The sequence below is a fragment of the Etheostoma cragini genome, chromosome 17 (assembly GCF_013103735.1).
Source record: "Etheostoma cragini isolate CJK2018 chromosome 17, CSU_Ecrag_1.0, whole genome shotgun sequence".
In the NCBI taxonomy this organism is placed as follows: Eukaryota; Metazoa; Chordata; class Actinopteri; order Perciformes; family Percidae; genus Etheostoma; species Etheostoma cragini.
In genome coordinates this window covers 17,702,239-17,716,734 of record NC_048423.1, presented here as the reverse complement: position 1 = coordinate 17,716,734, position 14,496 = coordinate 17,702,239, and the positions used below count along the sequence as shown (strand labels likewise).

Genomic DNA, 14,496 nt, shown 5'->3' with positions numbered 1-14,496 from the left:
GTGTTCTTTCTATATGAGCCTGTCTGTTGAACTGCTGGGCTGACTTAGTGTGCGATTACACACAAATGACCGCTCACAACACACATATGAACACCTGTACAGTACACACACTAACTTTGAAGCCGAGATCACCCAGTCTCCTACATCTGTGCAGAAATATTTTAAAAAGCCTTTCTCACATTACTGGGTTACAATTTACAGGAAACGCCAGATATGTGCGCCTGTAGTGTATGTGTGTGTGCTCTTATTTCATCTTGGCAGAGAGAACTGTCGTCAGCTGAACCACAAACAGAGCACTGCCTCAGCCAATCGAGTGTAAAGAAAGAGGTACTTTTCCCCAACCTACAGTATTATGGCACTTATAGTATACAGTTCTAAGGAAAGATAAAAAAAGGAGGCGAGAAGATCAAGAGTCAGGGAGAGAGCAGGTTAAGAGGAGGGCAAATACGAAGGAATGAGAAGGGAGGATAAGGGAAGGGAAGAAGAAGAGTGGGAACAAAGAAGGGAATGGTCACCAATGAGACACAAAGCAACTTTTCTCTTGAAAGAACCTACATAAAGTCATTACCCTATTCATTTTAGGACATATGTTTAGAAAAAACTTTATTGGCCTCCACTATAAAATTTGCGTTGTCCACCCCTGGGTTACAAGTGACAGGAAATCATCAGCATCCTCTTAGTGCCAGGAAGCAACACAAATACAGCCCTGATTTTATGAAACATGATCACTGACACTATCCCTGACATGCCATTGGGGCTACCTATCATCTCCACCATCATCTTATGTTTACAACAACTATAAGGAGGCTATAAAAACTGCAAAAAAAACAGGATGATGTGAATGGTCCAAATCTTGGAAACCAACCTGAGAGCAGAGTAGGAGCCCAAAGACAGTGAGGCAAAGTCTGGGTGGTAGTACAGGTAGACAGAGGACACACAGGTAGGCAGGATATCGATCACCCCCACGGCCACGATGCGCTCGTCCAGCCAGTATTGCTGGTGGAAGGAGCCATAGCCCACCTCGGGCCCATCTGGAGAATGTTCCGCCTAAGGGAGAGGCAAAGAGTACAGTAAGTGTCACTGGTCAAAACTGTAGTAATACTCTTGTGTGCCATATAGTTTGTATGTAAAATATATAAATCACAGTGTAATGAGAATGGGGTATTTATTAGGACTGTCTTTATACTGTCTTACACACAGACACAGACACACACACACACACACACACACACACACCTGTATGATGGTCTATCATAATCCAGGCCTTTCCCTGCCAGGCCTCACGCATTATGTGTGGGGGTGTACAGTAGCCTCACGTTCAGCCTGCTAATGGTTCCCAAATGTGGAGCAAGAGCAGGCTGTAGGGGGAGGGGGAGGAGTTGGCCACAGGAACACCCCAGGAGAGGCCTTTTTAATAAAAGACCCTGCACGAGCAAAATCCATTTCACCAGGCGGTGGTGGAGTGTTGCCAAGCTTTCTCCTATATGTCTGTCTTCTCCCTCCATGTGGCATGAAAGAATGTGGGTGTAGCTGTACACCCGCATGCTTGGGTCTACTACATTAATAAAACATTTAAGAGTTGGACATACGTTGCATTTCTCATAGGGAACCACATGGTGGGTTTTTCAATCAAGTCACTTTACTGCTGTTATCAGAGAGGCTTAAGTCGAGAGGCTTGGAGTTAGGGTTAAAAGTCATGGTAAGCCAGGGTTTTTGTGTGTGTGCGTGTGTTTTTCTTCAGTGCACTAGTAAAAGGATCCTCCTCCTTCAACGACAGTCATCTGGACCCAGTTAAGTAGCGCAGACGCTGCTGGTTATCACAACACAGAGAGAGCTAGCTCGCTTATCCAACGCGCCACTGGGCCCACACCCTGACCAAATTAACACCGACCGAATAAAAACACGAGAGAGAGAGAGAGAGAGAGAGAGAGAGAGACACACACACACACACAGCTGAGTATCACCAAGAAGGTGACTGTGTGCCACATTCCTCCTTACCACCATGTATGGCTTTCATAAGTAGAGCTGGTAGTAAAAATAACATGATACCCTCCCAAACTCAGGCCCCTTTAACACTCAGGTCTGATGACCTGTCTGACACTATATACACCAGAGTCCATTTACTCATGTGTGTGGGTAGTTAGGTTGGAAGGGATGATTAAATTGTACAAATGCTGCTTCACATCAATATAGTAAATACACACACACACACACACACACACATACATACAGTACATACATGAGATCAGTTGCATTGGTGTTAAACAAGAGCAGCAGTTTTCAGATTACATTATGTGCATACATAATTGCAAAAGGGTTCTAGTTAGTTTTTTTAAATGATATTATATTAGTAAACAGAAAGTGCCTTGGGAACATTGGATGAATGGTTGCTGATAAGCCACCCACTCAGATCCACTGGAATTCTGTCTATAATGGAGTGGTATGGAAATTTGTGACCCCAAACTTTTGATTTTGACCGCTAGTTTGTGTGTGTACAGTATATACATATATTTAGACAAGAAAGACAATTATTTGGAGGTCAGCTGGGGGTGTTGAAGGGTGACAGGCACCGTGTGCGTGCGTGCGTGCGTGCGTTCAGGAACTGTCCATCTGTAAAAGCAGCCTGTTATTTCTTGGCACAAGTTCCCCCAGAAACACTACAGGCTTTGTCAAAGGCCCCTCTGTGTCAGTTTAGAAGTTGTAAGTAAAAGGGAAAGAGCAATAGGTGATCAGTTTGTGTAAGAGAGGGAGTTTTTTTTCTTTCTTCTTACACCACCTCGAATATCCACGCTTGAGCACAATCATATGAATGTGAATGCCTGTGCATTTAGAAGTAAATGTCTGTCTGAGTTTGCATGTTTGTTTTTAAGTTTGTAGCGTGCTCAAGGCCGATCTTGTCGGACTGACCTCTGCGTCACCTCAGACGACAGCTTAATGGCCGTGTCCTTGCCACTGTGACAACAATCTAAACATTCTCTGGAACTCTTCAAACTACCCGAGAGCTTTCCCTGCAGCCCCAAATCGCTCTCATATGGCCTAAACACAGGGCCGTGTGAGCAGTGTGCCTGTCTTGACAAAGTGGGGAGCTGGTCTCCTGGATGCTTGTTTCAACACTGTAAAATCATCACAAACAGGAACCTAGTGTATGACATTGAACTGAAAGACACTTTGTGATTGTTGAAAGTTGTTATTTGTTCAATTGCTGGTTCTAGCCATTCCAACACACATATGAGCCTGATGTGGCTCTAATGATGACTGTACTAAGACTGCTCAGAGCTCAGGTATGATCTCTATCTAAATATAATACTTGCTAAATGAGATCATGAACAGTTTGCTTTCATTTTGTATGATTATTTATTCTATGGAGGTTACTACATTTTCCTTGTGATGTATTAATACTGTTAAAATCTCCAAACACTAAACAGAACGGACTCGTTCCCATTTTTGGAAATGACAAAAGTGGTTTAATGTGGTCTCATGTGTGAAATGAAAATACCATTCATTGCTACTGGTGATGTTGTTCCTGTTATATCTTTCAAAAACATTTCAAAAGGGCATTACTGAGTCGGCTGGAAAGTCAGTGAAGCAGTTGGTGGCCCACAGGAGTCTGCTGGATCCTGCAGTGCACTGATGCCTTTTAACCAACAGAACGGACAAAGGCCTGGCTTGTGCTGAGAGTTTGGATTAGAGCCCGACCGATATATTGGCCAATATTAGGCATTTATCACTATCGGCATTTATAATAATATAAAAAAACAAATTTAAATTGACAAATAAGTGATTCTGATAAATAAATATTTAAAAAATAAAAACGGACTGTCAACCATGTTATGAGCGTCAGCGTTGCATAGTCGGCCCACCAGAGGGCACTTTAAAACGTCCCTGTTGGCAATACAGATATTTTTTTTGTTCAAAAGGACTTTAAGTTTGTATTTTTATAAATTTTATGTACCAGAACTTTAATACATTTTGATGTTCCTCTGTTCTGTTGTGACAATAAAACAAGTTGTTATATTATTATTTTAGTGATAACTCATAAATAACTACAAATAACTAATGTTAGGGAAATCTTTTTATGTTTTGTAATGCGTTTCTGGGTTATTTTTTTAATATACATATTTATCAGCCGATATATATCGTCATATTGGATTTTTAAATAACCAAATATTCGTATCAGTGTCGGCCTTAAAAATCCTTTATTGGCGGGCTCTACTTTGGATGCGTCAGATATTAGCTGAAGAACAGATTTGAGTCTATTCCATTTCCTCACAACAATAGTGAATAGTAAATATATTTGGGATGAGCACTGTTTTATTTGCAGCAACGATGCTGTTGTGATCAGATGTTGAACTCACACATTTCAAACTTTCTCTCCTCCTTTCCCTCACAAATGTGCTTCCACACACAACCACAAACATACACAGGGCATGTCCTGCAAGCAGGCTGCATTTTTGCACCATTATTTCAGTACGCAAATATAAGTATTTCTCCTATGCTGTAAAGGACAAAGTAAAATTCACAGAACTGTTCTGTTGTATTGCAGTAGAATGAGCTGGTGGACCTTTCTGTTTTGGGCTTACAGCTGAGGCCTGTACAGTGGGGTCTGTGTGTTCACTGTTATGGTGTGTTAGCTGGTGCATACCCTGCTGATGTGAATCCGTTACCTTACATGAAAATTCACATTCTCTTCCTCTAAGGGAAAGAGAGTGCAAATCACTGATAGACAGAGAGAAAGCTTGAGAGCTGGGGCAATAAAAACATAGTGACTAATTGGCCAACACCCCTGTTAATGAGTGTTTGCCCCTTGGTTAGACACATTAGGGGGCTGTAAAGAAAAATAAATAGAAGCAGAGTGAGTGCACGAACCCCCCACAGCCCATAAAACCCGGCAGTTTCTCCAGCACATGCAACTTAGACCTCACCGAGGTCAAGTGCAGTGACAGACACCTGCATGACGGCTGCTCATTGTGTTTGCAGGTACTGATGTTCCACTGTTTATTAGACTGAACAAATGTGTTTATGTGTCTGTCCGTGTGTGCAAATGTAGTCTTTTTTTTTTTTTTTTACCCGAGGAATCATGGACAGCTGATGTTAATTACCTCAGAGCTTCAGCACGAATCCTCTGCAATTATTTTTTGTGAAATGGAACGCAGCAACAAACAAACAAGTCAGGCAACCTGGGCACTAATTAGCTGCAGTTGGATTTGAATGTATGCAGTTTGCATACATTTGTATAAATGCAGGCTTACATGTGAGCTGATGAACCACACACTATGTAGATCCATGTGGTGAGTGTCTGTGTGTGTGTTTTAATAGCACTCTGATTGGAGACAGATGGAGCCTGACACGCAGAGGTAGCGCAGAAAGCCATGCATAATCATTCTGAAATGGAGAGCATTTGAAAAGAGACAGGAGAAGACAGGGAGGGAGATCAGAGAAAGAAATAAAAGCAAGTTGGGCGAGAGGAGGCCAAACGAATGGAGACGGCCCCCTGACCCAGTCTGAGAAGAGGGGAGAAGAGGGGACAGTGAATGCAGGATGATATGTGAGGCAGTGTGCCACAGGACGTTGTGTGTATGTGTGCAGAGCTGTGTAATTCAGTGTGCCTGGCCGCCAGCCTTGACGAGGTGCTAAAAGCTTGTTTCCTATAAACACTAATGATGTTCATTAGTGAAGACCCGAGGGGGCCCACGGGCCAACACCGAGTGACTGTGTTTGCGTGTCTCTGTGTCAGTCAGTTTGTGTGTGCAATCATGGCCCTCAATAGTATTAAAAGTGGCTATTATGAGTGCCCATCCTGGGTCTGATTGCTGGTGTAATTGTCCTGACCCAACAGGTCCACTGGTGTTTCCGAAGGCTGCAGCTCACCAGGCCTGCCAAATGCTTACTTAGTGATGCCTGGCTGCAACTACTTGTCACTCAGTGACCACAGAGAATATCACAACGTAACGGAGAATCCTCTTCCAGATGGTATCGCTATCCTTCATATTATAACCAACTAAAAATCTAACCAGTTAATGGATTGTAATCAAGATTGTATTAATTAATGCAACGGAAGCTGATATAGAACTTCCCATGGTGCCTAAATAATTACTTCTTTTAGCTAACTAGGCTGATGGCCATCTGTTTAGTCCCAAAGTGATGCTCCCAAAGCTGCCTCATCTGCCTGTAATCTGTACCACACCACATGAAGGGAAAAGCAGTGGTCACAACGCAATCTGGATGCCACATTTCACTGTTTTTCTCCCTCAACACCACTTTCACTTAGGCAGGGCTAAATTAAAACCCCTCCAATATGAAACAAAACCCCCTTCCTGAATCCCTTAACACTTCCCTCCCCCTTTCAATCCAGTTGGAGGGCTCTTAGAGAGAGAGAGAGCAAATGTGGTTGGCTAGGTACGTACTAGACAAGGTAAACTAATATACATTTATCTTTTTAGTGTGTGTTTGTTAAAGAACTAATGACTGAAACTTGACATTTTTTTTAATCCTCATAATCGTCCCCGTGACAGATTTTCTTGGTTGTTAAATTGATACAAGTAACACATACGGATGAATCAAGACATTAAAAACTTAAACTGTCAAAAGCCCAAAAGAAATACATACCTCTAGTGGTGAATCACAGAGAAATCTCCGGAACTGTGGAGGGGGGGGCAGAGAGAAAAACAGTTAGTTCTCTGGGTCACCAACTCTTTTGAAAAGGCATAAATGAAAACCATACATGTCTCCCCTGCTGTCCTATTCAGTTTATCCCTCTCTGTTTTCTCCTCACTAAGGTGTCACATATCAAATGCAGCCAAAGGAGTATTGTGTATTTACACAAATGAAAACATTTAGCCTATCAACTGAAACTCACAGTCCAGGACGGACATAGCGACAGCTTAAATAATCAGCGTTGCCGTCATAATAGCCTACCCCTGAACACGCTTTTGGAATGCGCATGAGTTGTCAATTACCGGGGGGTTTTACGTTTGTGGAAACACGAAATATTTCTCTATTTCCTGTGCTCCTTCTTTTTTAGCGCGAGGGTTGGGAGCAGTGTGTTTACAGACAAGTTGACTTGCAGGAAGACAAACGTAGTAAGCTTTCAATGTTTGGGGCCAAACCCCCATTCTATGATGAGAGCCAGCCCTGCCACAGTGGAGAAGTGATGGACAGCTTTTGGTTTACTCTGTCTGTCTCACCCTTATGCACCACACACCACAGTTTCGAGTTCTTATTTCACAAGGAAATGCAACAATCCAGCTGTAATATTTAACTTTGGTTCTACTCTGAGCAGGACAGCAGTCTAGAATAGAACCAAAATATCATAAACATAGGATAGAGGGGTTCCAGAGACTAAATAAACAAGAAGGGGATATACATTATATTATTACATTATGACATTTCCTACACCAATGACTGCTGTAATTAATGTGTTTTTTTGTCTTGTTTTCCTTCATTCAAACACAGACTCTAGGCTTACTAGCTTCTCTGATTTAATGTATGTCAAGACTGATCATAGAGTGTCTGTAAACACATGGATGAATTCAAGTTATCCTGTACATAATAGGATGAATATCTGTCTTTTTTAATAAAACTAATAGGCTATCAGTTACTGGAAATTCCCATAAGCGCACCAACATTCTCTGTCTGTGTGTCCGTGTATACACAGCATTGCAGCTAGTAAAAGCATTGACTGCTGGGTGGGACAGTTCTGGCTTAGGAACAACTCAAAATCCAGCTAGTATACTGAACTCATCCAAAGTGTGTGTTTGTCCATTTGTCTGCCACAGCTGATGTGTGTGTTGACGACACTAACGCAGTGTTCACCAATACGGGGGATGTTTTGGCAGAGAAAGAGCTACGAATGATGCTCTGTCCTCTGTCATTTCTTTTTTACCTTTGCCTGGAGCAAGCTTGTTTTCACTGGCTTACAAACTCGCCCACTTGAGTTGGATTTTAGACATAAAAATGACTCGATGCACACAAGAGTTTCGGTCAAATAAGTGAAAAATATGAGACTGGAGCAAGATGATAGCTAGTGCACAGAACTCAAAAACAACAGAACTAAAAAAAAAACAATGCATGAACTTCTTTCTGAGAGGTTTTGTTAATGTCTCACAAACTGTGCACCCTGCAGATGTTGAATACTTCAACTACAACACGCAACACCCTGCCTTACCCTTAAGTCACAACAGGACGAAAAGTAGGAGAGGGGATGGACAGAATCCTCCGACACAGAACATGTTATAAAATGTCATTTTAACTTCACATTCTCCTTCTAAATGTAATTAGGGCCAAGTGTGATGCAAAAAATATTGACATGCAATTACTGCAAAAGTCCTTGTGTCTACATCTATCCCAGGAAGAAAATGTCTCTAGCAGTTTTAAAATAGTTGTGACTCAGTGCATGCAATTATACGTTACATACTCTTTAATTCAAAATCATTGAAATTCAAAAGTCCTGCTAAACAGAAGGGTCTCCATTACCAATATGGAAACCGTAGCGAGTACATCTTATCTGTTTATTTGATAATGATCTTTGCTCATGCAAAACCATGCTCATCAAGCTCCCCACCTGTGTAACCATGCCAGTAAAGTAATTTTCCTCTTCTAACTTTGCAGTGACTACTGCTCTGCCAAATTACCAACAGCAAAGCCTCCCAATGCGCAATGCTGCTGGAGGGCACAACTAAAACTTCGGTCCAGACAGAAAAAAACTAAAAGCTTTACCAACAGAACAACAGCTGCAGTTATTAGATGACATCATTTATGCAAGCCATGCTACGACACTGGCTGCTGTGTGTGTGTGTGTGTGTGTGTGTGTGTGTGTGTGTGTGCGTGAATCTCCAATTGACCTTGTAGTAAAATGCTGAATGGTGAAAAGTGAGAACATTTAGACATTCAAGCATGTTAATGTATGCAAGTGCATACACTTGCATGTTTGTGTAATGGTAAGCTCTGAGCACCTCCCTTCCTCAGTCCCTCCTCATCCACCTGTATCAGGCATTCATCAGGGGGCTGATGGGTAATCCTACCAAGAGGAAGAAACAGGGGAGCACCGCAGCTTTCCACTGCTGCCTCAACCCTGCTTGGCAGGGTGAGGACGCTCTCCTGGAGCCTGGCAAGATGACACTAACACACAAACAGACACTCGGGCATTAAGACAGCAAGGAAACAAACATGAATACTATCTCTCTGTATCTCTAATACAACAACACATATGCCTGTAAACAGAGCCATGCCCAGAGTGCCTTCTGGAACATTCTCCTTTAAAACACATGGAGTCCATCAATTCCTCTCTAACTCTCCCTTTCCTATAGTAAACACTCATCTGTGTAAGATTAGAGGGACAAGCAGCCGTCTCTCTCTCTCTCTCTTTCTCTCACACACACACGCCGTTGTGTCTTCACTCATACATATAAACACACGCATCTGCTTAAGCCTAATTGCTACTTAGACCTCTCGTCATTGTGCTCTTTACTCGCTCAAATGGCTGCACTTCTTTTAGCAACAGGGAGCCTGTATTCAATATCACACATTAAAAAAACAACCCTTTTCCTTTTCTCTCCACCCAACGTTTGCCGATTAGATCATTGTTATTGAGCTTCAGGAACCGAGCTGCAATGTACAGATCGATGAGTTAATATAAACTAAATACTATGAGGTCTGACATAAGAGGAACGCTGCTTACAAAAGGTTTTATTCAATCTCTCATTATTGTTCATAAATAGCTTTAAGCTGATGTGAGCCAAACGTTATTTTCCTCACTCATTTCTTCCATTTTTACTGACAAATTTTATTGCCATTGCTGAGCTTTTTCCATATACTTGTCTTGGTTAAGGTCCTGGCCATCAAGAAGAGTAAATACAGATTTAACAGGATTTGTTTTCCTCAAAATGAAAGCCACATGTGCAGGAACTCAAAGTCACGGCTCAGCAAAACAGTTAAGACCAGTAAGTAAGTGTGAGTAAAAGTGTGTGCATGTGTGTGTGTGTGTGTGTGTGTGTGTGTGTGTGTGTGTCTAAATAATTGCAAGTTTGTGCTTCAAGTCTGTCAGGAAACCGTGATTGGATGTGGAAGGACTAATGTCTGGCTCCCTTCCAGTCATGGTATGAAAGGAAATGCATGCATCCTTAAACAAACAAAGTCATTCCCCTCCAGGACACCATACTGTCCAATGGCAGCGCAATTTACACACAGTACACACACGTACACACAATCTCTCCAATCGCCTGGCTCTGAGCCAGACGGTATTCCACATTCTGTCCCTAGGTAATACTTTAATGGATTAATAAATACCTCCACAAATACTAAGTGACTAAACTTCCAAGGTAGCAGAAGCAGGCATAGAGTGCCATGGAACCAAAATGTGCCATTCCCACATCAACAATGTGTTTCCTATTTCTTTACGATTGCCACAGAACAGTAGGGGGGGGGGAGCTTCTGGGAAAAGGACGGGCGAGTTAACCAGGAGCTTGATGGGCAAGAAAATAAAATCAGTAGTGTTTAGTATTGTGGACCCAGTAGTGGTTGTCAGTGGTAGTGACCACAACGAAGGGGAATTTAATAAAGTCAGATGTTTGAGTGGGAAGAATTAAGGGGTGTCCATGTGCAAATAAATTGCAGCGGGACAAACCAAGGAGAGGACAGCATGGCATCCCCAGTTCTGGTATTAATGATACAAAAGAAAAGGTTTTTTACAAGGCCAATATCAGCAGGATGTTTATTGCTGTCCGAATTTGACCAGTGTCAACGTCTAGAATATTTCCATGTAGTACAGAAAATGTTTGAATGTATGAATTGTACATATTGTCATCTTAATTAAGGTCCGTCAAAATTTAGGTGAAGGTGAATTACAACCAATGGTCTTTAAGAGTAATCAACCCAACCTTAATTCACATTCATTCAGTCATTATCCAACCAGGAAAGTCCATCAATAAATAAATAATTATAAAGAAAAGGAACTTTTTTTTTTTTTTGCAACCCGACAGCAAAGTTGTTTGGGCAGATCAACACCTTGTAATTTTTTTAAATTTCTTTTTAAGTAATTCCTCTGGTTCTTGAACCCATCTGATCCCAGTGCCTTTACAAACCTGAGCTAAAGCTGAAGTGCTCACAAACACACGTTCCCTTTAATAGAGCTAGTGTTATGGCACTAGGAAAGAATCTGCCACAGTTTGCCCAACCTGACAGCTTTTATTATTTATTAATTACCTTACTTTTACGAGCTGAAGAATTCAGTAATTTACTGAGACCTGCTGGCAGGAGGGTGGAGGGGGTTGTTTTTCCAGCCCTGAGGTACAAAAAGCCCTCTCAGGTTAGTGAGGATGCCCGGCACTTCTGCATCGTGCTAGACTTTACCTTCTCCTCTTTTATTCATATATAAAGTGGAGAAATGGAGGTGTGAGCATATTTCATAGTGCCTTTACTGTGCATTATAAATTCACTTTTAAAACATGAAGGAATCTTTACTTGGTTTCTGTTTCCCATTACCATTCGTCGCTGGACAATACTTCTCATTCACTGCATAAACTAGTGATGTTTAATGAATGGGGCGCCCTGGTAGTTCACCTGGTTGAGCGTGAGCCTCATGTACCAAGGCTCAGGTGTTACAACAATTCCAATTCCAACCCGCGCCATTTGCCTCACGTTGTTCCCCCCCCCCCCCCCCCCCCCCCCCCCCCCCCCCCCCCCCCCCCCCCCCCCCCCCCCCCCCCCCCCACCTCTCTGCCTCCTTTCCTGTCTACAGCGGTCCTATGAATAAAATCCTAAATAAATAGCGTCACCTTCCTAAAATAATGACTCAAGTCATTTTTTTAGGTTTTTCAGAAAACACAAAAAACTAAGTCCCACGATTGACTTAGGCCATTATACTAAAAGTGTAGAATTACATGACCTGTTTAACTGAGGATGCAGGCAAATTTACCAGTGGTGGACAGCACCATGAGGAGATGATTTAGGCAAAAAATATATACATGTATACCATGAGGAAAATAAGTATTTGAACACCCTGCAATTTTGCAAGTTCCTCCCACTTAGAAATCATGGAGGGGTCTGAAATTGTCATCGTAGGTGAATGTCCACTGTGAGAGACATAATCTAAAAAACAAATCCAGAAATCACAAAGGATGATTTTTTTTACTATTTATTTGTATGATACAGCTGCAAATAAGTATTTGAACACCTGAGAAAATTAATGTTAATATTTGGTACAGTTGCCTTTGTTTGCAATTACAGAGGCCAAACGTTTCCTGTAGCTTTTCACCAGGTTTGCACACATTGCAGAAGGGATTTTGGCCCACTCCTCCACACAGATCTTCTCTAGATCAGTCAGGTTTCTGGGCTTTTGCTGAGAAACACTGAGTTTGAACTCCCTCCAAAGATTCTCTATTGTGTTTAGGTCTGGAGACTGGCTAGGCCCCACAACTCCTCTGGATCATCCAAATGGTCATTGGCAAACTTAAGAAGGGCCATGACATGTGCTGGTTTAAGTGGGGGAACCTTCCGTGCCATGCATGATTTCAAACCATGACGTCTTAGTGTATTACTAACGGTAACCTTGGAAACGGTGGTTCCAGCTCTTTCCAGGTCATTGACCATCTCCTCCTGTGTAGTTCTGGGCTGATATCTCACCTTTCTTAGGATCATTGAGACCCCCCGAGGTGAGATCTTGCATTGAGCCCCAGTCCGAGGGAGATTGACAGTCATGTTTAGCTTCTTCCATTTTCTAATGATTGCTCCAACAGTGGACCTTTTTTCACCAAGTTGCTTGACAATTTCCCCGTAGCCCTTTCCAGCCTTGTGGAGGTGTACAATTTATTCTCTAGTGTCTTTGGACAGCTCTTTGGTCTTGGCCATGTTAGTAGTTGGATTCTTACTGATTGTATGGGGTGGACAGGTGTCTCTATGCAGCTAACGCTCTCAAACAGGTGCATCTAATTTAGTATAATAAATGGAGTGGAGGTGGACATTTTGAAGGCAGACTAACAGGTCTTTGAGGGTCAGAATTGTAGCTGATAGACAGGTGTTCAAATACTTATCTGTAGCTGTATCATACAAATAAATAGTTTTTAAAAAACCATACATTGTGATTTTTGGATTTTTTTTTTTTGATTATGTCTCTCACAGTAGACATGCACCTACGATGACAATTTTAGACACCTCCACGATTTCTAAGTGGGAGAACTTGGGAAATAGCAGGGTGTTCAAATACTTATTTTCCTCACTGTATGTATGTGTGTGTGTATATATATATATATATATATATATATATTTTTTTAGGAAGGGGACAATAGTACAAATATGACATTGTATGATTAACAATTACTCGCAGGCATATGATCTGGAGTTTCCGGCCTTTTTGTGTGTTTTGGCTGAAGTTAGAGCAACTAGAGTTGTTAAAGGTTACATGACGCCATCGACAGGCAACCAAACAAATCTCTCCGGGTCACTGATAAATTACAGATATCTCTGGGTTTGAGCATTGTTGGAAACATGTGAAATTACTATACAACTAAACCAAATATACACTATAGGTACATCTATACTTTAGATAGTTTAACAAAAGAAATCTATTTTCAAATTGTCCCTCAACTAGGGACTAATTTTATCATCAATTCATTTATCGGTTACTTTCCCAATTATTTGTTTAGATTATTCATTTAGTCTACAAATTCCCAGAAAATACTAAAAACATTTATTTTTTATAAATTATTATTATAAATTTAATTATTATTTTTTTAATCAACATTCCAATATAATTAAAAAAAAAACTTAGATTCAAACCATATAAAAAGACTAAACCAGTAAGAATTTGGAACAAGCATGTGCAGCAGTGCCCTACAGTATGTGCTGAATAATAATCATGCAGTACCTCACTCTCACTACATTCGCTGGGGTCATCACCATGAATGGCCATCTGGTAGCGGGCGTACAGCGCCACCGACTGCTGATAGGACGCTGTGAATTGAGGGTCCTCAAAGTTGACCGGCACTAGCCTCACCTTCAAGCACAGGGTGTGGAGGGAAAGGAGCAATAAGGTGGAGGGAAGTCGTATATGAATACAAGGACGGTGGGTTGTTAGATGATTAAAAGAAAGAAGAAAAAAAAATAAAGACGAGGAAACATGGGTGCTTGGGAGGAATTGACAGTGCAAGATTCAACAAAAGAGTTTTTTTACAGTTATCCAAGCGTTTTGGCATCTTAGGCTCAGTCTCCTAGTCCTTGAGGCAAGCTGGTAACACAGCGGGTCTGTTTTGAGTTTGTGACATGATTTATTGATTTATCAGATTTGTTTGCAAAAAGGACACATGAATGCACGTGGATTCTAGGAGACTGAAAGTGTGTTATTTTAATTAATAAAATGACTTGAGGATGAGGCTAGTGCACCACCTAGCTTTTACCACAGGTCGCACGCAGAGGGATGGTAATTCAAGATTCAACACAGTGTCAGTGCGCGTCCGGACGGAGCAGCAGGAAATCCAAAATTGTGTCTGAGTGAATCATCTCAGC

At 41.6% G+C, this 14,496-nt stretch overlaps 1 protein-coding gene across 3 annotated transcripts in view; it reads right to left on the bottom strand.

Annotated features, from left to right (window-relative positions):
- The window catches only part of LOC117960287 (arginyl-tRNA--protein transferase 1), a 57,053-nt gene that overhangs the window by 24,872 nt on the left and 17,685 nt on the right, over nt 1–14,496 (bottom strand). For 2 of the 3 annotated variants that reach the window (XM_034898097.1, XM_034898099.1), the window contains 3 exons: nt 13,859–13,987; nt 6,607–6,639; nt 866–1,047 (listed from right to left, as the gene is read on the bottom strand). In XM_034898097.1, the coding sequence (XP_034753988.1) occupies nt 866–1,047; nt 6,607–6,639; nt 13,859–13,987 (344 nt within the window). The remainder of the gene's footprint in view (nt 1–865; nt 1,048–6,606; nt 6,640–13,858; nt 13,988–14,496) is intronic. The other variant, XM_034898098.1, reaches the window with a different exon arrangement.